This window comes from Malus sylvestris, chromosome 3 (genome assembly GCF_916048215.2).
Source record: "Malus sylvestris chromosome 3, drMalSylv7.2, whole genome shotgun sequence".
NCBI lineage: Eukaryota > Viridiplantae > Streptophyta > Magnoliopsida > Rosales > Rosaceae > Malus > Malus sylvestris.
This window is the reverse complement of record NC_062262.1, coordinates 33,678,822-33,703,739: the sequence shown is the minus strand read 5'-3', so window position 1 is coordinate 33,703,739 and position 24,918 is coordinate 33,678,822. Positions and strand designations below refer to the sequence as shown.

General features: G+C 38.4%; 3 protein-coding genes, 1 long non-coding RNA gene and 1 pseudogene across 4 annotated transcripts; 4 read left to right on the top strand and 1 right to left on the bottom strand.

Annotated features, from left to right (window-relative positions):
- Positions 1–3,402: 3,402 nt before the first annotated feature.
- LOC126616145 (non-specific lipid transfer protein GPI-anchored 16-like) lies at positions 3,403–5,205 on the top strand. The gene is made up of 4 exons (XM_050284143.1): positions 3,403–3,793; positions 4,447–4,473; positions 4,700–4,753; positions 4,861–5,205. Exons 1-4 carry the CDS (start codon positions 3,457–3,459, stop codon positions 5,073–5,075), a joined length of 633 nt encoding a protein of 210 aa, XP_050140100.1. The 5' UTR covers positions 3,403–3,456; the 3' UTR covers positions 5,076–5,205.
- A 2,361-nt stretch (positions 5,206–7,566) lies between these two features.
- Positions 7,567–9,613, top strand: LOC126614310 (uncharacterized). Its single transcript, XM_050281899.1, has 6 exons — positions 7,567–7,732; positions 8,094–8,173; positions 8,261–8,356; positions 8,879–8,982; positions 9,083–9,219; positions 9,328–9,613. The coding sequence occupies exons 2-6, from the start codon at positions 8,114–8,116 to the stop codon at positions 9,408–9,410; spliced, it is 480 nt and encodes a 159-aa protein (XP_050137856.1). The 5' UTR covers positions 7,567–7,732; positions 8,094–8,113; the 3' UTR covers positions 9,411–9,613.
- A 933-nt stretch (positions 9,614–10,546) lies between these two features.
- LOC126616487 (vicilin Jug r 6.0101-like) lies at positions 10,547–12,831 on the top strand. Its single transcript, XM_050284559.1, has 4 exons — positions 10,547–11,085; positions 11,208–11,464; positions 11,551–11,847; positions 12,144–12,831. Exons 1-4 carry the CDS (start codon positions 10,551–10,553, stop codon positions 12,612–12,614), a joined length of 1,560 nt encoding a protein of 519 aa, XP_050140516.1. The 5' UTR covers positions 10,547–10,550; the 3' UTR covers positions 12,615–12,831.
- Positions 12,832–22,155: 9,324 nt separating this feature from the next.
- On the bottom strand, positions 22,156–22,738 carry LOC126616470 (uncharacterized). Its single transcript, XR_007621172.1, has 2 exons — positions 22,630–22,738; positions 22,156–22,486 (listed from the first exon to the last, which is right to left on the bottom strand). It is a non-coding gene; the product is annotated as an uncharacterized LOC126616470 (long non-coding RNA).
- LOC126616469 (FCS-Like Zinc finger 6-like) lies at positions 22,441–24,655 on the top strand (annotated as a pseudogene).
- Positions 24,656–24,918: the final 263 nt, after the last annotated feature.

The following is a 24,918-nucleotide window of genomic DNA, read 5'->3' as shown; positions in this document are numbered from 1 at the left end:
AGAATTTTGATATTTTGCTTTATATTTTCAACATAGGACATTCGACTTCCTCTGAAGCAAAACATGATCAAATGAACGAATTTTGGAGTTATTCAAATTGGAGGACGTTCATGTGTCTCTTTCCGTATTCGTGTCAAAATTTCAGAAATTTCTATCAAGCGGTTATTTTCTGGTGATTAAATAAAGGAGCAGTGTGAGTTGTTGGAAATTAACATTTTTGGGCTTAAATGCAGTTTTTGAAGCCCAAGATGATCTCAGATGAGTTTGTGGCCTTCTGGTGAAGTGTTCAGAATAACCCAAACTTTAAATTCAGCTATTTTGGGCCAGTTTTGGAGCATATATGGGTCCAAAACGTGGCTATGAAGGATTTTGGGCGAATTTCCAAATTAATTTAGGATTATATTTCCTAATTTATTTCAATTTATTTAGTTTCCTAGTCTTATTCTAAGACTTTTGACTAGGAGGATTTAATTAGAGTAGTATAAATAAGTTTTTTTTGCCGGCCCTAGGTTTTTTTTTTTTAATGCAATTTTTGGAGAGGATATTTGGGGCAAAACTTAGAGATTTCAAGACTTATACTTTCAAGGTGTTTTTATTCTTTTTCTATTTCAATAAAGACTTTGTGATTTTTATTCTGAATATGAGTAATTAATTCTTTTTGATAGGGTGAAGCCATGATTCTTAGCAAGAATATGTAGTCTCTTTTTAATTTGCTTATGAATTTATGCATGCAAGTTTTGAGTTGTTAATCACCGGTTAAAACTATCTAATTGTCTTAGTGATTCGCGACCATTAGGATATTTAGAAAAGTAATTTGATGCAATTTTGGTAGAGGACTGTCCCTAAAATTGACTAGGGCTTCTTATGGTTAATATGTGTAACTTCTTAGGATGGACGACACATCTTAAGGGTTATATGGTTGTTCAAAGGGTTTTCACAAAACTTAACGAGTCTTGCATGTTCACATTCAATCTGGACATCACGGACGGGTTGTATGTTAGATATACGTTCTATGTTGGAGGTTCCAAGTAGGATATATTTTAGGAAAACCTAACCTTCAAAATATGCATGTGTAATTCATAAATAATTAAAAGAACTACATAAGATTGTTAGGATGACAACGGAACCCTAGTACTTTCTCACTTTGAATTCTAAAAATTGTTAGGAGTTTTCACTTTGCAAGCACCGGGCAAAGACAAAGCGAGTGTTTAGTTTATGGTGATGCCCAATGAGGCGCCCCCACCGTTGAGCAACGAGCAAAGACACTGTGGAGATGACTGGACAACATTAGAGAGCTGTGAGCAGCAAGAAGATGAAGGGTTTGATTAGTTTCCAGTAATGAAGTTGAGGCACCAGGCCTGTGATTGTGCTGGTGCAGCTTGACTGAGCCACGGCTCCACCCAATAGCATGGACCCAAGGACTAGGGCTAGAGCCATCTCAATCCCTTTGAATGCCATGGCCAACTTGACTTGTTTTAAAATAATGAAAAGAGATGGACTATGGTGATTAAAATTTTAAAAGATGTGTGCGTAATTTGTATATTTCTGATTTGGGTTTGAGTGAGGAAAGATAAGGGATGGGATGGAATTTATATAGGGAATTATTTTTTTGTTGAGACAATAATTAAGATTAATTGGTACTTTTTGTCAAAAAAAGATTGGTGTATTTGGGTGGCCAACTTCAACTGAATTAGTGTTTGCTGGCAACTAAAAATAGCTTTTTAATAAAATAAGATAATAAATTGTCATTAATTAATAATGTTCATCCTACTAGAATATAAATAATAAGCATGCCCAATGATATGTTCTAAAATCAGATTACCTACCTTGGTTTTTGGAGCTACCCAGTAACAACTTGATATGTCAAAGCAAAAAGTGAGATAAAATTGATAAACATATTCAATATTCATATTTGAGAGGAACACGTCATATATAATTGAATAAAATTTACATAATTTGATCATCAATTATCCGGCAAAGTAGTTCGTGTTAGATCTCACATCGTCCAGGAGAGTGGATCCTCTATGCCTTATATGTACATGCTCACATTCTTTAGCATGAGACCTTTTGGGGACTCACTGGCTTCGGATTCCATTGGAACTCCGAAGCTAAGCGAGTTCAAGCAAGAACATTCCTAGGATGGATGACCTACTGATAAGTTTTTGTGTAAGTTCCCATAAACAAAACTGTGAAGGCGTGGCCAGGGCCCAAAGCCGACAATATCGTGCTAACGCGGAGTTAAGACTCAGATGTGACAAAATGGTATCAGAGCTAATCCCTGGCTGAAAGTGTGCCGACGAGGACGTCGGCCTCCTAAGGGGGGTGGATTGTAACATCATATACCGCCTAGGGGATTGAATCATGTAAGCCTTATATGTATATTCTCATCTCTACCTAGCACGAGGCATTTTGGGAGCTCACTGACTTCGGGTTCTATCGAAACTCCGAAGTTAAGCGAGTTCGCGCAAGAGCAATCTCAGGATGGATGATCCATTGAGAAGTTCTCAGAAACAAAACCGTGAGGTCGTGGTCGGGGCCCAAAACGGACAATATCGTATTACGATGGAGTCGAGCTCAGGATGTGATCGGAGCCCGAGCCAGGATGTGATAGTTTAAGTTGTTAAAATAGTTCACTACTGCACCAGAGGATCTATATCCTTCAATGTGTAAAGAGGATTTACAATAAGGTATAAGTCAAAAGCAGTTGGGAAAACTCCGGTAAAAATTTATACCTCGTCATTTATTAAACACTTTTCGCAACAGTATGAAACCTCTCTATTTTTTGGGAGATTGAGATTATCTCCCTTCTTTTTTTCCTTACACTCCACCTCCTCTCCTCTCACAGGTTTTTTTTCTTTCTTCTTTCTCTCTCTACAAGATGATTTATAAAATGAAATCTTGAGCGTTCAAATATGAGGGAATCTTTAGCGTTCAAACATGAGGGAAGGGAAGAGAATAAAAAGAGAAGAGAGAATCCTTGTCTTTTTTTTTTTTTGATAAAAAAAATCCTTATCTATTTTTTGGTTTCACATAATCTTACATGACATCCCACTTGAGATCCACCTAGTCGCACACCCTATTGAATGATAAAATTTTCTCTGTGTTCAGAATACGGAGTTATACGCTATATGTTACATAAGTAGATGGAATTTTTTATTTTTTTTTCAAATCTCCCTCTACTTGACATATGACGTATGTACACACTAAAAATGTCTTCCTATTGAATATCTTCTCGCTAACTAGAAGTAAAAGAGAATGCTGTAAGTAAAAGACGATTCGTCCAGGTATGAAAAAACCTAGTTAAAGTTGTTGAACTCCAAAACCGACTATTCATATTTATATTTTCAGAACCTCTATTTTATCAGCTATAAAATACCTCCTCAACTTGAGCCAAACCCAACTAAGTTCTAAATCCCAGTATTTCAATTCCTATAGCCTTCCATTGAAGACAAAATCATGGAATCATTCAAGGATTGTCGATTAAGTCTAATCCCAATTACCCTCCTAATCATTTCACTAAGATTGGTTAATGGGCAGATTAGTACACCATGCACGGCCTCAATGATAAGCAGCGTCACTCCATGCGCAAATTACATCACCGGGAGTACCAGCAACGGCGGGTCACCGACACCCGGATGTTGCAGTTCGTTAAAGTCGTTAATGGGCACCGGCATGGACTGTGCTTGTCTTCTTATAACTGGTGGTGTCCCTGTCCAACTGCCCATTAACCGAACCCTCGCGCTTTCTCTTCCTCGAGCTTGTAAGATGGGAGGCGTCCCAGTGCAATGCAAGGGTGCGTACTCACATAAGTTTTTTGTTTTTTTTTAATTGTGTTATACTCGTAGGATATTTCAAGAATATATATATATATATATATATATATAAAATAGGCATATGTATATGCGTGCCTTTTGTATTGGTAGAAAAGAGTTGGGTTCTTTGCCCAATACATCTCTTCAATTTGAAGCATTGCAGCTTTTCATTGTTGCTAACAGACATACCCATTGACTGGGTACCTGACCGCATGCTCTATAACATATATGATTTTTGAGTAATTGATGTTTTGTATCAGATATGTTTATTGGATATACTACTGCAATAAGTTGTATTCTATAGTAAAAAGACATACTCAAACTAAATGATGTGTCTAACGGGTGCAATACTCTATATATTGGTAACATTGGCAGAAGAGAAGAATCATTCAGAAATTTGTTGTCTACAAAATTTCCTTGCTTTCTCTTCTCTCTTCATCACATTCATACAATTTCTTTCTAGTTATTTCTATGAGAATATTATTTGGTTTTGCTAATCGAATATTTCATACTTTATTGTATCCTGAAAGTGTTTTGTCAAGTACCCTTTAACAAACTCATTCATACTTTAGGTGACAATAATTCACTTGTAGTCGAAATCTAATTTTGCGATTTTTTTCTTCTCAATCTGCAGCCTCTGGTAGTCCTTTACCTGCTCCAGGTATGTTCAAATTCATGTTATTCTAAGAACGTAAAAATTTAAACCTCGAGACAGGACAAGACTAATCAATTAAAATGGACTCTCGTGTCTTATTTTCGGTTAACTTGTACATATAAAGACTAGACTTATTAAATTGCGCAATTGTCCGACATATTGTGACTTACATGACCCATCTAGATTGGCTGAGACTTTGTGCCAACGTGTTAACTAGTACTTGAACTGGCAGGTCCTTCGTTACTAGGGCCAACTCCTCCACCAACAGTTTCTTCAAGTCCAAGAGGTAATATTTATTGATTACTAGCTAATTTTCTTTTAAATTCAAAGAAGACTTACTCTTTTTTATGAAGGCTATAGTACTAACGTTGATATATTGGAATTGATGGGCAGCTTCTAAGGCAGTTGCATCAGGTCCTGCACCAGAATCTGGAACATCTGATGATCTGCAGCCAGCATCTCCATCAGATGAATCAGAAGCTCCAACACAAAGTACCCAAGGAATCGGACGACCACAGCTGACCCCATCAGCATCGAGTTTATCTTATGTTTCCCCACCATCTGTCCTACTGATAATGTTGGGAATTATGGTTTTCAATTCTTACTAGTTATTGCTAGATAGATACCTATGTATCATATGCATTTTTTTTATGGTTTAAGATCTTTAATTTTATATCGTGTTGATCGGGATGGTGTAAGCTTGATAAAAATTGTTAGCTTGGCTTATTAGATGTTTAATCGTTTGGGCTAGTGATTGTCGTCTAATACGTGATAGCTTATCAAATGTGTACAATGGCGAATTCATTGTATTTTCCTCTTGGGAGCCAGATGAAGTCCGCATGCCATTTTGAGGCATTTTGATCTTGCCGCTCCATGCTTAAGGAAAACATCAAACACGAACTAGACAATTTCATGTTCAACAACGGTGAGGTGGACAATTGCATAAACTCGACCAACCCTATGCGGATTCCGTCGAGTATAATCAATATAACATAAAAGAGAAACCCTAATCGCAATGAACCATGCATGTGCAAAATATGTCACCAGACACGCCGGGGGCAGTTTCGCATTTTGACGAGCTGCTGAGGTCTTGCAACCAACATTTTTCTTCACATTTCTTGTCATACCGTGTATTATTAATTGCAGCGATAATCCGCTATCACCACTTTGCATCTCTTGACATCAGTAGTAGCTGCACATATATATGACAAGTTACCTAGTAGTTACCTGAACACACAGAAGAACAAGAACGATTAGAAAGCTGAGGAGTGAAAATGATTTGGCCATCTTAAACATTTAAAATATAAGTATTTTGTGAGCAAAAGAAAACCTACAAATAGCTATGAGCCTGTGAACTTGTCTTTGTATCACAATATTTCTTGACATACATAGTAAATTAAAAATAAAAATTAATGGGCAAATCTATAAGGATCCATTCCTTTTTAGTTGTGAATTACAATTTGTCACATACACATAAATAACTCATAAAAAGCATAAAAGGAAAAAGATTTGTATATATGTCAAACTGTGATTTAGCTGTAAGATGAATGTAATTTTACAAGTCACCAACAATGTATTAATGATCAGTGTTGCATAGGAGATAAGGAAACGTTAAACAAGCACATATTATAGCGAGACCTACATAGTAAATTACAAATAAACACTACTAAATTGGCTCCTTCTATGCAAGGAGTCATTCCGTCTTACATGTAAATCAAGTGTACCAAGATAACTCCAATAAGCACAAAAAGAAAAAGCCAAGTATACTAGCCTCATTGTGATTTGTTTGAAAGGAAATATTATTCCTTATAGGAAATAGCCAAATATTTTCCATTTAATGGTGTATAAACAAGTCTTAAAGCAATGTATTAGTCATCAGTGTTGCATGCATACGTGTTGCATAGGCTACAAGGAAATGTCTAACAAGCACAACCCGATTACTTCGCTGATGTTGCCTATAGACGGATTTCTTTCTGTTTTCGTTAAAGAAAATCACTTGGTCGCTTGTTGTTGTAGTAGTACCACCATAAAACACCGTCGTTTACAACGGCGAAGCTATAGGTTTTGATAAAAGGGGTGGGCTAATGGAGGCAACCGACCTTTTCTATTCCAAATCAAAAGGCAAAGGCAGGTTTAAGTATAACCAAGGTCAAAGGTACTATAACCTAAACCTGTCACGCATAAGTATACTCCTGGAATTTTGGGAAATCCATCTCAACTTCACACTGGAGTATCCTCATCTACAATCACTTGCCAATTGTGTGCTCAACAAGGACACGGTGCGGCTAATTGTGTTTACAGAAACACTGGTTCTTCTAAACCTTGTCAAATTTGCAACAGGATAAATCATAGTGCTGTCACTTGCTTATACAGAAATAGGAATTATACACCTACACCACATATGACTGCTATGCATTCTAGTTTCCCTGGAGAAAATCAAATGTATGCAATGCCATCTCATATGTCTACTGTCTTGCCACTTTCTATTCCATCTCATGTGTCAAATGCTACAAACTTGCATCACCATCGTTAAAACTCAAAGTTTTCAAGTCATTTTCATTAGTTTTCCTTTATTTTTTTGAAGTTTGTATTCAAGATGACTGTTTTATTTTATCTTTCGTTTGTGCTCCGTAATTATCTTGAGGTGATGTGTCCTTTAATTAAGAATACACTTTTGTTCATTCAGATACAATAATTTAGAGAGAGGGAGAATTTCGAACCAGGTACACATGAGTGGATACCCAACACTCTATCCACTAGAATATTCGCGTGAGAAAGATGTTAAAGACTTGGACATTCAGATTGTGTAAAGAAATTCATTTACATTATAAAAGTTCACTAAAAATCCTAAAATATCTATGAAAGAAACAAATTCATAGAAATCTATAATACAAACGCATATAAATCTGTCAAAATCTATATAAAATTGTTAGAATCTATTAAAATTCTTCAAAATCTACTTCAAAAAATCTTTTAAAATCCTCTGAAATCCAAATTAACTACAACCTCTAATTATCTGAATAAATCCGACCAAATTCATGCCAAAAATTACATAAACGGCATGGTATTAGTATCTTTCTTGGGCCTGTTGTCAAATAATTAAATCTGGGCCCAACCTAAAATCCTAAAACCGTAGAAATCGTTCTCTTCGTTCGTCTTCCCCTAAATCCCTTTCCAAATTTGAACTTCGTCTTCATCCTGTTCTCTGAGCGAGCTCTTCTGGTATAACTCCACCGACCGTGCGGACGCAGACGCCAAGATAAAAGTATGTAATTTCGGTTTTTACTCTCACTTAGTTGAGCTTATTGTTGCTCGTGTAATAGTTAGCACCTGCTTATATAAAGTTACTCGTTAAGCATAGAATGCCCACCAAGTGTTCGACGAAATACCTCAACGCTTTTTGACAAGTGGGAACGCGTTTGGAAACTGGGTTCTTTGCTTGTTTACTTGGAAATCTAAGTTTTGCTATGAAAATTGTATTTAACAGGAAAAATTCGATAAACCCACTCGCTGATTTTAGGAAATGGGGTTGTTTCTTATGCTGTGAGATTTAATGTGAGTGTTAAACTAATCAGCCATTAAAAGATCACATGTTTTGACTGTAATGTTTGTTTTGGCTTCTGCAGATATCTGGGTTTAATTTGAAATGGGTTGGAAAGCGGCCGAGAAACTCATTAGGCACTGGAAGATTCTCAGAGGAGATAATGTGAGGGGGGAATGTATATCATTTTCTTTGTGCCTCTTTCTTTATCCATTATTTATTAGTTAATAGTTTTTCTAATCTCATTTACAGGTGATGATAACAAGAGGCAAAGACAAGGGCGAGACGGGTGTCATCAAGCGAGTCATTCGCTCTCAGAATCGTGTCATCGTAGAAGGCAAAAATCTGGTATCGTTCTGGCCCTATTGTTGGTATACTGTTTCATTGATCCCATTTTGTCTTACAATTCCATGAGAAATTTATATACTGTTCCCTTCGATATTAATTATAGCATTCTTTCTTCGTGAGTATACTTGTTACGAATCCGTTCTGTTCTGGTCACTCCAATCAGATTGAGATTGTAGATGATCTCTATCATTATCATCAGAAATATGTGATCATGTTTTTGGGCCTGTGCTCATTCCACACTGGTACAATCAAGCAAGTGGAATTGGCCAGTGTAATGTGGTTGATAGTCTGTCAGCAGTATGCTTATTTATTGTAAGTATCTTTAATGGTTGGAAGGTCGTCTAATGATCATATTAGTGAAGTTCTATTGTGCAATGCATATGGAATGAGTCTCGTCATGTTGAAAAATCCATAGGTCTGAAGGATACCATTCAGACAAGAATCATGTAGTATTTGATGTTCAAGGTTCCAATAAATTATGTGAACCTTGGTTGCCGCTGAAGAAGTACACTGTTGTTGCAGGTAAAGAAACATATCAAGCAAGGCCAAGGTCATGAAGGTGGGATTTTTACTGTTGAAGCACCTCTCCATGCCTCAAATGTTCAAGTTGTTGATCCAGTGACAGGGTAAGCATGCACTCGTCTTAACATTATGTTTTAAAATTCGTCATGTCTTCGTCCTTTGTTTCACTCTTTCAGCGTGGTGATAAAAATTTTCATCCTGCAGGAGGCCTGTTAAGGTTGGTGTGAGATATCTCGAGGATGGAATGAAAGTTCGAGTATCTAGGGGATTAGGCGCGTCGGGATCTATAATCCCTCGTCCTGAGATCTTGAAGATAAGGACTACTCCAAGACCTACAGTTGGTACTTATCTCAAGTCCTCAGATCTTATATTCTTTTGTTGCTACTTGTGAACACATATCTCAGTTTGCCATATTTTCCGCTGATAATCCAAACAAACTTTGGTTGCAGCTGGCCCCAAGGACACTCCGATGGATGTCGTGTTCGAGAAGACTTACGATGCTAAGACGGGGAAGGGCATGCCTGAACTTTGAGAGAATTAGTTTCCAACTATCTTTCTAAAGCTCGGAATGGTAGATTTTAGCAGAAAGAAATGGAAGCATATTAGTTCTCGTATGTTGGGCGAAAATGATTGAGAAGTTTGTGTACTGAACTTGTGCATACATTTTGTTATTTCGTTGGTAACATTGTACAAGCGAAATGGCTTTGATTGCTATAGGATTTTGGAGATGAATGACTTATTCTTGCATATGGAACATCTCACATCGCTATACTAGTAATCTTAAAGGAGATTAGAAGATCATTTTTAACGCTTTCTGAAGAAGCACGTTGCAGACAAAAACATTTTCTTTTTTAAACGGTTATACTTTTGGTAGAAGTGCTTATGACCATGGTTATTAAAAAAATCACGTCTAATAAAGATAAAAGAGGAATCAATTAAAAATATTTGTTCTAATGAATATGATTACGCTGATTTCAGTAACGAAATTTTGCAAGCTATAGTAGTGAGAGAAGTATCTGACAGAGAAAAAAAATTAAAGAAAGGAAGTCAATAGATAAATTGATTGGTAGCTAAAACCTTACATGTCCGTACAGGCGACTGCCATGTGATTCACATGGACATGGTGAGCGCTGCAGAAGACACCGATCAGGCGTCGCATCCTTTTTGCATGCCCACCAAAACTCGCCAAATATATAAAATAAATGGGTAAACGGTTACCCGTTTATAACCGTGGTTAATACCCATAACTGCCCATTTAAATTTCGCGGGTAAACGGTTATACCCATAACCATTTATTTATCTAAACGGTTACCCATAACCGTAACCGTTTAATTTAAATGGGCGGGTAACCGCGGTTACCCATAACCAATGAGTATTTGCCCAGTCCCAATTAATTAAAGTACTACAACACAAAACAATTCAATGCAAATCCAAAACCAGAAACCGCTGCTACAAAAGCTGGTAAGGCATGTCAAAATAGTCTCCACTGGAGCTCTGGATTGATCTGACGATCGACACGTAAATCGGACACTCGTCGCCATGCATGGCTTCGATCCCACTTCCTCATCCCATAATCCCTCCATATTTATAGAGCCACCTGCGTTCATCATCTCCATCAAACACAAGATCAAGCAAAAAAAAAAAAAACTATCTGAGATAATAGGAAAAAGCCATGGAGTTGAAAAGCAAGGTTTTCGTGGTTTTCTTGCTGTTGTCTGCTTTTGTTCTAAGTGCTTTTGCGGCCGCTGTGGTTTTGGAAGATCCGGAGCTGAAGCAGTGCCAGCACCAGTGCAAACACCAACGAGGGTTTGATGAGAGGCAGAAGCAACAGTGCGAGAGGAAGTGCGAGGACTACATTAAGCAGAAGAGGGAGCAGGAGGAGCAGCGGCGGAGGTCGGAAGGCGGAGGAGGAAGAGGGGGAGAAGGGGGAAGTTTTTACACACGAGAGAGAGAGGAGTTCGAGGGGCGAGGGCAACAGCAGCAACAACAACAAGGAGACGAGAATCCTTACTTCTTCGAAGACCAGCATTTCGAGACGAGAATTCAAACCGAGGAAGGTAGGGTTCAGGTTCTGCAGAAATTCAACGAAAGGTCTGATCTTCTGCGTGGGATTGAGAACTTTCGAGTCGGGTTTCTTGTCACGGAGCCTCATGCATTCGTTGCTCCGACTCATCTTGATGCGGATAGTATCCTATTTGTTTTCCAAGGTAAGTAGGTCACTTGTTAGGATAATTCTTCTAATTATTGTGAAATACTGGAATCCCAGCCACATAATCCATTTCTTTTCTTGTTTGATCAATTTTTTTCTACCTTATTTATGTGAATTAAGGCCGACCAACAATTAGTACGGTGAGGGGGGCGAAGAAAGAGAGCTACAATCTTGAACGTGGAGATCTCTTTAGGATTCCAGCAGGCACCCCATTTTATGTGCTCAATAGAGACGAGAATGAAAAGCTCCATATTGTCGAACTCTTCAAAACAGTCTCTACCCCCGGAGAGTATGCGGCGTTTCACTCAGCCGGAGGCCAAGACCCCGAATCCTTTTTCAGAGCATTCAGCCCCGAAGTTCTTCAAGCCGCTTTTAAGGTATAACATACCTCAACTCCGTTATGTTGAATATTTGTGCTTTATTACTAATTTGGTGAGTTATGTTTGTGCTTCTAATTAAACAGACGGATAGGAATAAGTTGGATAGGCTATTTGGGCAGCAGAGGCGAGGCAGCATCATAAGGGCCTCCAAAGAACAAGTACAGAGAATGAGCCAGCAGCATGGTCACGGTGGCGGCAAAGGCATTTGGCCGCTGCCTTTCCATGGCGGTGATGAATCATCTTCAAAAGATTCATTCAATCTTTTCAAGAAGCATCCTTCTCATGAAAACAAATTCGGCCGTCTATTTGAAGCTGATTTCAACGACTTCAAGCAGCTTCAGGAGTTTAACCTCGTCGTCTCATTTGCTAACATCACCCGGGTAAGAATATAAGAATAAAAGTTTATGATTAAATTCATCCTTTCGTGTTTTTAGTGGTTTATTTTTGTATATAAGTCAACCACAGATCGACTTCTTTTATATAAGCTTATAATTGTGTTTCTAATAACTTATTCGTGTATGTGTCAATCTGTGATTTCGCAATTCCTGCTTCCAAATGCGTAGACTCGTCCTTTTTTGTACGACTTATTTCTAGACATCATACTTGTCAGCACAACTCCTACGTACCTTGAATTAGTAAATAATGATGGATTCTATGTTCCTTGTGATATACGTAGGGTGGAATGGCCGGTCCATATTTCAACTCAAGGGCTACGAAGATATCAGTTGTGCTAGATGGCGAAGGCTACTTTGAAATGGCATGTCCACATGTTGACTCAAGGGGTCGACAACGTCAGTCCAGTGGAAGGTCACAGCAGAGACAAAAGAGCAGCCCAACTTACCAAAGGATGAGCGGAGACTTGCGACGCGGAGCGGTGTTCGTTGCCCCCGCCGGCCATCCTTTCACAACCATTGCCTCAAGGAACAACAACCTCCAAGTCCTCTGCTTCGAGGTCAACGCTCATGACAACATCAGGTTCCCACTGGTAGGGAAGAACAATGTGGTGAGCCAGTTTGACAGGCAAGCCAAGGAGCTGTCGTTTAATGTGCCGGCGAGTGAGGTGGAAAGTATTTTCAACAACCAGAAAGATGAACTGTTTTTCGAAGGACCAAATGATCAGCTTGAGCATGGCCGGGCTTATGCATGAAAGTTAAGGTTTTGTGAGAACTGAGAAGCTCTAAGGAGAGGAGGTTGCAGTTTTGTGGTACTGATATGATATGTATATTACAACATGGTCAACCAATGTAAATTTTGGGTTGTAACCTTAAATAAAAGATCATGACTAACATGCATGCTAACTAAATGTTGTAAATTTCGGGTTGTATCCTTAAATAAGACAATGACTTCTGCAGCCAACGTCTTGTGGTTTTTTTTTTTTTTTAATTTTAATTTATTTATTTTTTTGCTTACTGTGATTATAATTAGGTTATAGATTAAGTTTTCAGTTTTAATTTAGATAAATTTTAGTGTAAATTATGGCTTATATAAAACATATACTGCTTTTTGTCATGCTGAAATAGATACGTAACAATGCCAAGCTTATGTGCTCACTTAGCATTCACAAACGCTTTAAGGTATCGCAGTATCTAACCTTAAGACCCACTCCTCCTACCAGGCATGATAAAGTAGCTTCCATGGTCAGACAACATAACTAACCGCACTTGCAGGGGTATTGGACTATGTCCGTACAAATCCTCCGAAAGTTTAAGGTATCGAATCCTAAGGTCATCCGTAGGAGAAAATTTTCATTGTGACCAGACCATGAGCGGTAGGTCTCGGGTTCAAGACTTGGGAGCAGCCTCTCCATAAATGGGGGTAAGGCTAGCTGACATTCACCTCTCCCAGACCCTGCGTAAAGCGGGAGCCTTGTGCACTAAGTACGACCTTTATTAACTTTTTAACACATATATCTCACTATTTATATAGTGACACGTGATGTATCATTCTGTGTATCAGTCACATTAAAAAAATCTCTCCATCCGTAGGCCCTTCACTCTCATGTCACCACACAAAGAATACGCAAATCACCTCACAAATAATATTGCTCGAAGGCATAAATCCATCCCATAGAACCAAACAAATAAACTCATCATTCCACACAACACAATACAGTTGAATATCAGAGTGCGCAACGAACAAGACTAACAAAATAATAATATTATTAACCTAACTGAGAATGCCGAAACGGCTACAAAACCCTAGAGGCTACATTGTGACTAACTTGTTATGTACGAGCTACAAAACATCATATATATAGAGAACTAACCTAACCCTAATAAGTAAGAAAACAAAATCCTAATACTAATGGGTTAAGCCCAAATTCAAATAACAAAATAATCCTAAATTCCAACACCCCTGTCAAACTCATGGTGGTACACGTCATGAGTTTGCTAATAAGCAGATGCGGATGCAAGCTCCGTTAGGCGGACACGACAAGACAAGCTCCGTTAGGCGGACACGACAAGGCAAGCGGGCAATCAAGCGAACAAACGAAAAATCCAAGCGAGCGGGCGAGCAAACAAGCAATTCCAGCAATCAATAAATTCTTATCACTCGAGTGGTCACAATTCCAAGCAGACCAACCAACAATTCCTGCAGGCCTAAAACAAACATCCAAAAATAATTTCTTTTTTTCTTTCTTATTTTCTTCTCCTTTTTTTTTCTTTTCTCCTTCTTCCTTTTTTTTCTTCTATTTCCTTTTTTTTTTCTCCATCGTCCCTCTTTTCCTTTTCCTTTCCATATCAACAAGTGCAGGAACTCTAGTGCAAAACGCGCGGGGTGCAGAGGGTCAATGAGGCGGAGATGGATCTAGGAGTGAGTGTAGATGAAGCGGATCTTGTACTGCTGCAGGAGTGGTCCAGGCGGGCCTGGATGAGGTGATGCAGCGGTGGGTGACTGTATGGCTTGGCAGCTGCGAGACGACGGCAAGGGACATGGGTGCAGGTGCAACAATGGGTACGATTTAGGTGCAAGGTGGTTACAGGCAGATGGTGGTGGTGGGGTCGGGTCTGGTGCGAGAAGCGCTTCGATGAAAGTTGCAAAGATGGGAGTGGTGTGACTTCCGAGCACATATATTCAATTTTTTTTTCCAAAACTAAACCAACGACAATCTAAACAACGAACAAGACGGACAAACAAACTGATATGAATCAAGGGTAGATTAAATCCCGAAGGATCAAACTTGCTCTGATACCAAGTTAAATATCAGAGTGCGCAATGAACAAGACTAACAACATAATAATATTATTAAACTAGCTGAGAATGCCGAAACGGCTACAAAACCCTAGAGGCTACATTGTGACTAACTTGTTATTCTACGAGCTACAAATCATCATATATATAGAGAACTAACATAACCCTAATAAGCAAGAAAACAAAACCCTAATACTAATGAGCTAAGCCCAAATTCAAATAACAAAATAATCCTAAATTCCAACAAATACTATAACAGTAGTACTATAGATTTTGAGTTTACCCAAACTATGCCAAGATAAGGTGAAAGGATATAGATTTGAGTTTTTACCCAAACCATGTCAAGATAAGGTGGCAATCCTTTCAAGATTTATAATAAGGTGAACAATGTAACGGTTAATATCTTTAGGGTAAATTAATAAAAATATATAAACATGTTATAAATTATGCGGAAGAGTAACTCTTTGAAACTGTCACTTAGTACTACGGTTTAGTGATATTTCTCTTCACTTGTAAGTGAGAGGTCTTAGGTTCGATTCTCGCCAAAGACGAATTTGAACTACATTATTGTTAGCCCATTGTGAGGTTAAGCCAACCTCTTCCTCTTTAATGTAGATAATAACGTTTGTTCAGGAAAAAAAAAAACTCTTTGAAAAACTTTCCCAAAAAATTAAGGCAATAACCTAAACTCTTTGCATTAACAATATTGTTCATGATTTAATCACAAACAAATAATAATTATCGTGGCATCGCAAGAATACATGTACAAAAAAGATTCCAAACAAACAAATAGTTCTTAGACCAAGAAACGCTCCTTTATATCCAACGACTTTGTTTCGTTGGGTCAACTGTGTTCGCCAAGCGAATGCTTATATTTTGTCGGACAAACCTTTAAGTGACGGATTTTACGCTACGAACTTTGTGCCATGGAATCTCTCGTCAGCCAAAGACAAAATTTTGGTCTGAGGGTTTTCTGCAGTGGCGGCTAGCCATGCATGAATTCCTCCTTTCTAACATGACTCCTCAAGAATGGTCGCAAGAAATTGGAGTTCAATTTTTCCTCCAAGTCCCCGTCACTGTCCTCAAGAACTGGATGGGTTTCTCCAAAAACTTGCTATCTCTCTGCTCAAATCTTGCACTATCCTGCTTTCTTCGTCTGTTAGTTCTAACCCTTTCGTTTTATTCTCGAACTTCCGCGTCTCCAAATCTATGGCTCTCTCCGCAAATGCCTCCAACCTCTGGATTACAGCAGCAATTTCTTTGTCCTGTCCTCCAAAACACTCTTTCTTACTTAGCTCGGGTTTCGAGAGAATGTGAACGTTCAACCCAAAAAAAGTTTGGTAATCGCTAAGTTTATGTTGTGTAGGCTCTTGAAACTTGACTAATAGGGTTTGCGGTGGATGTGTTGTGATGACCGAACTGGCCTTACAAACAAGCTTATGGCGACGATGGTGTGGTACAATGGACAATGGCATCGGCAGAACGGCCATTTTTTCTTCTCTGGTTGCAGGTGATTTTTTGTGGGTATCGAGTTTGTTGAAGAACGTAGTAGCTAATTAGCTAGGGTTTGATATGGTAGTAGCTTTTTGCTAATTAGCTAGGGTTTTAGGGTATTATTAATAAAAATAAATAAACATGTTATAATTTATGCGGAATGGTAACAAGCGTCATGTTGTTCCAAGGACATCTAAAAATTACTTCGCTTCATTCCATTCCTAATTAGGACATCTAAAATTACCGTCAATATTATTGGAAAAAGGGACAAATTGAAAGCCAGCTATATTAGTAACTCTTTGAAACTTTCCCAAAAAGGGGCAAGAACCTAAACTCTTTGCATTAACAATATTGTTCATGATTTAATTACAAACAAATAATAATTCTCGTGGCATCGCAAGAATACATGTACAAAAGAATCCAAACAAACAAATAGTTCTATGACCAAGAAGCGGCTCCTTTATACCCAACGACTTTGTTTCGTCGGGTCAACTATGTTCGCCAAACGAATGCTTATATTTCATCGGACAAACTTTTGAGCGATGGATTTTGCACTACGAAATTTGTGCCATGGAATCTCTCGTCAGCCAAAGACAAAACTTTCATCTGAAAAGGGTTTTTTTTTTTCTGCAGTGGCGGCTAGCTAGCCATGCATGAATTCCACCTTTCTAACATGACTCTTCAAGAATGGTCGCAAGGAATTGGAGTTCCTTCAATTTTTCCTCCAAGTCCTCGTCACTGCTCCTCAAGAACTGGATGGGTTTCTCCAAAAACTTGCTAACAATCTCTCTGCTCAAATCTTGCACTATCCTGCTTTCTTCGTCTGATAGTTCTAACCCTTTCGTTTTATTCTCGAACTTCTGCGTCTCCAATTCTATGGCTCTCTCCGCAAATGCCTCCAACCTCTGGATTACAGCAGCAATTTCTTTGTCCTGTCCTCCAAAACACTCTTTCTTACTTCGCTCGGGTTTCGAGAGAATGTGAACGTGCAACCCAAACAAACTTTGGTAATCGCTAACAAGTTTATGTTGCGTGGGCTCTTGAAACTTGACTCTTTGGAATAGGGTTTGCGGTTGATGTGTTGTGATGACCGAACTGGCCTTACAAACAAGCTTATGGCGACGATGGTGTGGTACAATGGAGAATGGCATCGGCAGAACGGCCATTTTTCCTTCTCTGGTTGCAGGTGATTTTTGTAGGTATCGAGTTTGTTGAAGTACGTAGTAGCTAATTAGCCAGGGTTTGATATGGTAGTAGCTTTGCTAATTAGCTAGGGTTTTATAGGGTATAAATAGGATTAGAGTCGGTCACTTGACCGAAAGGAAAACCAACACAAAAAAGGATTAGAGTCGGTCACTTGACCAAAGGGAAAACCAAGACAAAAAAGGATTAGAGTCGGTCAATAAAAAACGAGTAATTATTATTTCTAAATGGCTCACTTAAATTTAAAAATAAATAAAAATCAAAATTTTTTTACAAAATAAATAACAAACAAAATTCTTGTTAAGGATCTTGCAACTAGATAGTATTACTAGCAACTGACTTTTAATATAGTTGGTTAAGAGTATTCGTCCTTACCTTCAATTCAAGGTTTCATATTTGAATCCCCCTCTCGGTAATTTAAATATATTAATTTAAATTATCCTATTATTTATAAAAAAAAAAAAAAAGAATAAAACTATAAACAAGCTAGCACTACTATTTTGACAATGTTGATCGGTAACATATTGATACTATAATTTGTTTATACCATAATAAAAAAGAATTGGATTCTCATTAGCACTCCAAAAAAATTCATCTTTACCATCTTTATTTTTTATTTTTTAGAGATGAATGCGTAACTGAGTTTCTTAGAATGCTAATATTCCTAATAAAACCGTATGAGATTATTTCTTATTGATATCATGAGAGAACATAGACCATAACCTAAGTCTTGGCGGTGTTGGATCCGTACAGAATTTGGAGCGACCCATATTTGTTATAGTCATATCCAATGATTAAAATATAGATAATATCGGCGAAATATCACCGATATTATCGTTTTTCAGAGAGACCGATATTTTCCCACGTATCCCCTTAATTTTCGTCAAAATATCGCGATAATATCAATAATATCGCGATATATTCGATACTATCGAAACAATCGTCGTGGCTCCGTCGTCGGAAAGGCAGCCAAGGCTGCGTCGTCGCAGCTGCCCAGATCTCTCTCTGCAATCCAGGCTCAGACCCAAGATCTGCGCCTCCATCGTCGGAAATGAAAAATCCATTTTCTCCGGATCCCAAAACCCGCTCGGGTTTGAATCAAACCGTTTGATGGATCCCCTAGCCTGATGTTGCTCGTCGGGAGGTGAGAAAAGGAGGAGGAACGATCCATAGGTGGTGATGGTGCTCGCCGGAGTGTGCGCCACTGTGGTGGAGGTCACGGTGGGGTGTGGGTGTGGTATGTCTGTGCTCCGGGAAGGAGAGTTGCAGAGAGATAGCCATGGTTGCTTTGCTAGAGATTTCTGGAAAAAGAGAGAGAGAGAGAGAGAGAGAGAGAGAGAGAGAGAGAGAGAGAGGGAGAAAGATTTCTGGGATTGTGTTTCATGGGTTGATAGGAATTAGGAAATAAGAGAGAGAGAGAGAGAGAGAGAGAGAGAGAGAGAGACTTATGGGATACGAAAAAGAAGAAAATAAAGTAGAGGAAGAATAAGTGAGAGAGGAGGAACAGGATACGAAAAAGAAAATGTCAGATATAGCATTGAGAGTCTCAATTTGGGACCTTGGGTTATGTGAGGGAGGTGAGGTGGAGGGGTCATCATGTGGTTTAAAGAAAATGTTAAACACTAATTTCATTCAAAATATCTTATATTTATTTTTTTAAATTAAATTGTTTTATTTGGGAAATCCATCTTTGAGACCTTGAAAGTCTCTTTGAAGATTAGATCATGCTATATACTTGAAACTCTAACGTCACATATACTATTTTTTTGTTAAAAAAAAAACATATTTTTCATGTCTTTCTTATATTGTACTAATTCATTATATATAAATGATTATGGTGTGTTTAAACTTCTTTCATTAATTACTACATATTTTCTGCACTCACAATGTTTGCCAGCTCGCTATATAATCAACTTAAATCAGTTAAATCCATTATGCAATGCATTTCCTTCCAATTTTTTGTGATAAACTAATAGATAATTGACTAAATAAACATTCTGCAAAGTTTCAATAAAAATTTCCAAGTTTTTCTTACAATTTCCGTGGTTTTTATTCAATTTTTATCGATATCGATAATATCTCAATATTTCCATTGAAATTTCCGTGTTTTTGGACTACCGATATTTCCGATATCATCGATATTTAATACCTTGGTCATACCATAGTGCTTGCTAGGATAAAATAGTAATATTTGAGAGCATTAATAGATTTCTGCGTACTTATTTTCTCTTCCTACTCCTACACACTATTTTTTAATATTTAAATTACATTAAGTTAAAAAAAAATTAGATAACACATAAAGAAATGTGTCTTTAATTTAAAGAAATTAATATCAGCCTCAATTCCGCGGAACTTGATCGTAGCTCGATCATACGGCCTAAGATCATTTTACCACAACCACAAAATTACCCAAAAAATTAAGGGAACTTTCATGAAAACGGCTTGGATTATGTTTATTTTAATAAAAAATCATGCTATAACTTTATTTAATTAAAAAGACTTAAATTTTAATGAAAACCCCTTAAATTTTAATAAAAATGACAAAAGATCTTAAATTTTAATGAAAATGACATAATTTTAATATTAAAAAAAATATGACGTGCGAACCCACGCTTCCTCACACTGTTTATGAAACTTACGACACTATTTATGAAACTTAATGCACTATTTATGAAAACTTACGACACTATTTATGAAACTTAATATATTGTTGTTTAGGCCCAAATTATTGGTTTGGGCCGATTTTAGAATTATTCTCGGCCTGGAAGCGTTGCTCTGGGGCCGGCCGTGTCCTATCAGGATAAGGTAGTTGAATCCTGATACAATAAGGAGTCTCGGCAGGATGAGGATGCTGAAACTTGGGAATGAATGAGCCCTGATAAGAGGTTGAGTTCAAAGTCGTAATAGGAGTAGGACTGGTCGAGATAAGATTGGATCAGGGTAAGGAATCATAATCCGAGTATAAATTTGATTCGATCAGAAGTAGGTTTGCTACTATAAATAGAGGCAGGAGTGCATCATTTAAACCCCCTCCAATTCAACACACAAATTGCCCTGCGCAAACTCTCCCTCTACGCGAAATCTCTCAACAACCTTGAGATTTTTATTTTCTTTTTTGCTGACACATCTTTAGTTTGGATAAACAACACTGTGAATACAACCAGCGAACATCTTTAGTTTGGATAAACAGCACTATCGCCGCAGAATCAGCCGACCACGAAGTACCTTCAATTTGAATAAACAGCACTGCGTCGAGGCCGACTGGTTATCTATCCAAGTCTCGGCCGAGAAGGGTTTTCGAATCCTTATTGGCAGAGGTCATCTCACGAACTTTCTCGGCGAAGTGAGGTGTTACGAATCACCAGACTCAGTGCGTTGAACGCCGAGTTATTTTATGATTGGATACTCACAAGTTGGATTTAGAGTTCGACATTCTAACTGCCGAACCACATTTACGATGAAAACGTACATATGTTTTGAATACTTATGTCCATATAGTCTGGTGTCGACGACATGGTTATACGAAAATAATCACTGTGACCGAATCCGACGTCGACGATTTGTGAACTTCGTAGAACTAGCAGCCTTGTCTTTAGGCTCTAGAACCCGAAGGTCGAGACTGTTCCTTCCTCGGCCGCAATAACAAGATCGAGAAGTCTGCAGCGCACCTAACTCAACATCAACATATTTTACTCCTCGACCGAGCTCGGTCGACGAGTTGGCACGCCCCACATCAACCGAATGACGTAGTTAGCTCATTAGTTACTCGGCTTGTGCGCCACGTAGGCTTGGTAGTTTTTAGGGTCAACAACTGTTTATGAAACTTAATGGTACTACATTCTTCTCTCCTCTCTTGAACTCAATCTCTCTAGCACCGAGAGAAGAAAGCTCTCACCCTCCCACTTACCTTCACAAATCAACCCCAAACTTAGCATATTCGAAGTCTGTGGGATGCAAAGATCACAATGGTGGTCTTACATGTGGGATCGGTGCAATGTGGACATCGGCACCATTAATGCCCGAGAGCTTGAAGGTCTTCAAACTCAAACCAGTGAGGTCTCTACTTACTTTTGAATTTCTGGGTTTTAATCTCACTATGTTGCACTCTGTGATGCTAATTTTGCGTTGAAACTCAAGGGTTTCAACCTTTGCAACTTCTTCGCATACGAAACCCAATCCCGATGACAAATTCCAGCAAAATGCCGTCTAAAGTCGGCTGGTATTAGTAATGCATTCATTCTCTCTCTCTCTCTCTCTCTCTCTCTCTCTCTCTCTCTCTCTCTCTCTCTCTCTCTCTTGTTTCTAGGATGTTTGGATGAAGGATTTGTTGTATCAATTTATATGGGGGGATGCGCGCAGCTCGTTACATTACGAACTTTGAATGCTTACGGAGACTTCAAGCCTTAACTTATGAGTGGAGCAAAACCTACCAATCCCACAAAGTATGAATCATGACTGACGTAGAATATACAGATCAACATATGAATCATAAAGATCCCAGCGCAGGTTGGGTTCTTTATGGATTTTTTTTATTTTTTATTTTTATTATTTTATCTTTATCATTAAATAAAGTTAGTGAATGGTTTTTTTTTTTTTTTATTAAAATGTAAACATTTGAAACCCTTTTAATTAGTTTTCCTAAAAATTAACTACTTGAAAACCAAGTTTTACATTGAAAGTTTTACTGTAACACTTCTGAGTTTCTTAGTTCTTACCTAGCAGCAGCATGGGCAGTGTCAAATCCTCCTAAAAAAATATTCAAAAATTAAAAATAATCCTCCAGAAAAAAAAAATAATAATAACGATTAAATGGTGGATTTTGATTCATTTTTCTTACCCAAGTACACTTGTTTCCCACAATCCCTACACAAAAAAATAGACAGCGAAAGGACTCAAATTCAGTACACAATCAGAGTATCCAAACAGAGCAATAGTACATCAGTATCACTGTAACCAAATATGGGATTCCCATCTCCCGGTCCTTCGATAAAACGTAACGCCCCGATACTACGAGCTCCGGCCCTCTCCGGCTCTTCTTCACTCGCTGCGGGAGCGCGATCCTCGGCTCCGCGGAAGCATAGTAAGTCGGCTCCAGCTCCAATCGGGAATCGGACGATATAGTCCCAGCCACTGCTTTTTTAGAAGCCGAAGACGAAGATTGATATAACAGATTTTAGAGCGTTAATTATGTCATACATATATTATGTATAGACACTGAGCAAACAAATTAACCATACGAAAATATTTATTCTAAAAGAACCAAATATATATACCTAGATTCTTAGGATGTCCGCCATAGAATCCAGCCGCATCGATCTCTCGAATTTCCTGTGCAGCTGGTACAGCAACCGAAACCAACAGAGAAGAAGGGAGAGAGAGCAAATGAAACCAAAACCACAGAACCCAAACCAAACGAAGTCAAATTAGAGGAAAAGAACGGGAAGATGCCAGAAGACGCTGCGATGGCCGACAGCTGGAGAGGAAGGGCAAAAACGCAAGCGGTGCCGACTGCAGAGGAAGGAAGCGGTGGAGAGGAAGCAAAGAAACGGTGAGAAAAGAAAAGATGCGTGTGGATGAAAGGGTGTACAAGTATCCAGACTTGGACGTATTTGACTCCTTCTCTCTCTCTCTCTCTCTACAGTAGTTATTTGTTCGTACACTCTTAAACCTCCAAGTTCTCTTCTCAATCTTCCCAAATCCCTACAATCTTCAATCTTCAATCTCAATGTCGGCAAAGCGCTCGCGGAGTGGCGGCTCGTCGAGCTTCGACGACGCCGGAGTGTCCAACCACCACCTCCTGCCGCCGAAGCAGCCGGCCGAGGGCTCCGATCCCCGGCGCCACGTCCGTGCGGGTTTTGGTAATGGCGCGAAGGCTTTGAAGCCGTCGCCGGAGGCTGAGAAATCTCCGCCGTCGGTTTTGAGGATGTCATCGCCGGAGACTGCGCGGATGGGACGCGCGGCGCAGGTTGACGAGTTCCTTGAGCAGTGCTTCTTTTGTCACCGGAAGCTACCTCACAACGAGGACGTGTTCATGTACGGGTAAGGTTTCTTCACTGATTTCGTATGAATTTCTTTTTGTTTTTAAAAAATTAGCGTTATAGGAGGAATTTCATTGTGTAAATTTTTTATCTCCGTTTGGCTTCTTCTTCTTTTGTTTTAATTGTGCATGTTGCTCTTTTACTCATTACTCAGGTGATATTTTTCTTTTGTTTTTGAAATTATCGTTGTAGTAAGAATTTTATAGTGTAATTATTTGATCTCTGTTTGGCTGCTGAGAAAATCAAGGAAAATTTTGAGTTGTGAACTTGTGATTTATAATTCTTCTTCCTCTATTTTAATTGTGCAAAAATTTTCTTTTCTCTTTTACTTTCTTTTATGCTTCTGTTTTCTTTGTGGAATCATTATCATTAGTACTGTTTTCCCTGTGTGATTGCGTAATTTCTGTTTGGCGGCTGAGAAAATCAAAGAAGTATAGTAGAAAGGAAAAATGTTTGAGTTGCAAATATGATTCTTCATCTTCTCTTATCCATTCTGTTGTTTGAATTCCTTTGTTTTCCTTCTCAGTTATAACTTCGATTCTCCGTCAATATACGTGAACTTCACATTACTGCAGAGTTGTTTATATGCCTGTGGCAGCAAATTAATGAAATTTTATGTGTTCTGAAAATTCCGTGGCGTGATGCAGACCCTTTCGTGCCTTCTGCTCACCCGAATGCCGTGACCAGCAATTCAACATGGAGAACGTAAAAGACCAACCAAAGCAAGCACGTCTTCAATCGACTAAAACCCTGTACAGCATGACAAACAATGTGAATGGCCGAAGAAACTAGCTAGGCGCTACCCAGGCGGCGCATGGCAGTCATGTTTTTTGAGATTGGCACGAGCTTCCGGTTAGCAATGGTTTTACATTTAGTCTGTCACATTCTGCTTCTCTTTAGGTAGTGTAAAGCTTTACTAGTTTCTTTTAGGGATCATCACAGATGAAAGCACTAGGTTTTTATTTCGAAGGATTACAATTTAGAATCGTTGGATATATTTCGACGCTTTGTTTTCGTGGTTACCGTGGAGCTGAAACATACTGTAGCTTAACTGGAGCTTTGCTCAAATAGATGATCACCGAGTATATTATGCTACTAACTTATAGCCTGCCTCACCTTACCTTTTTAGTTAAAGATTTGAAGCTGTTAATCTTCTTAGCTATCTGAAACTTTAAACCTAAAACAGGTTATCGATGTTTCTTCCGGTTTTCAATGTGTTTGACGTTATATTTATCTGTTGTAAGGACATTTTCATTCATCAGTGTTTTTGCTAGAGGTGCGTTTATTATAAACATGTTGAAGTCTTAAAAAGGAGAAATTCAAAAGTGTTTAAAGAAGCACGAAACCAAAAAATGTTTCTATGACCCAACAACGCTTCTTTATTTTTCTTAGGCCCTTATTGGGAAATGACATATGCTGCTTTACAGAAGAAACATCTTATGTAAGACTTCGGAATGCAAGCTGGAATGGAATTTCTGTTTCCTCCATTGGACTTCCGAATCCAAATCTGAAAATTTCCTAAAC

Bases quoted from the DNA above. Each gene is read 5' to 3' on its own strand.
- LOC126616145 (XM_050284143.1), top strand. From the start codon at position 3,457: ATGGAATCATTCAAGGATTGTCGATTAAGTCTAATCCCAATTACCCTC. The intron at 3,794-4,446 runs GTGCGTACTCAC...CTCAATCTGCAG, and splicing joins CGTCCCAGTGCAATGCAAGG to CCTCTGGTAGTCCTTTACCT. The intron at 4,474-4,699 runs GTATGTTCAAAT...TTGAACTGGCAG, and splicing joins TAGTCCTTTACCTGCTCCAG to GTCCTTCGTTACTAGGGCCA.
- LOC126614310 (XM_050281899.1), top strand. From the start codon at position 8,114: ATGGGTTGGAAAGCGGCCGAGAAACTCATTAGGCACTGGAAGATTCTC. The intron at 8,983-9,082 runs GTAAGCATGCAC...TTCATCCTGCAG, and splicing joins GTTGTTGATCCAGTGACAGG to GAGGCCTGTTAAGGTTGGTG. The intron at 9,220-9,327 runs GTACTTATCTCA...CTTTGGTTGCAG, and splicing joins TACTCCAAGACCTACAGTTG to CTGGCCCCAAGGACACTCCG.
- LOC126616487 (XM_050284559.1), top strand. From the start codon at position 10,551: ATGGAGTTGAAAAGCAAGGTTTTCGTGGTTTTCTTGCTGTTGTCTGCT. The intron at 11,086-11,207 runs GTAAGTAGGTCA...ATGTGAATTAAG, and splicing joins TATCCTATTTGTTTTCCAAG to GCCGACCAACAATTAGTACG. The intron at 11,465-11,550 runs GTATAACATACC...CTAATTAAACAG, and splicing joins TTCTTCAAGCCGCTTTTAAG to ACGGATAGGAATAAGTTGGA.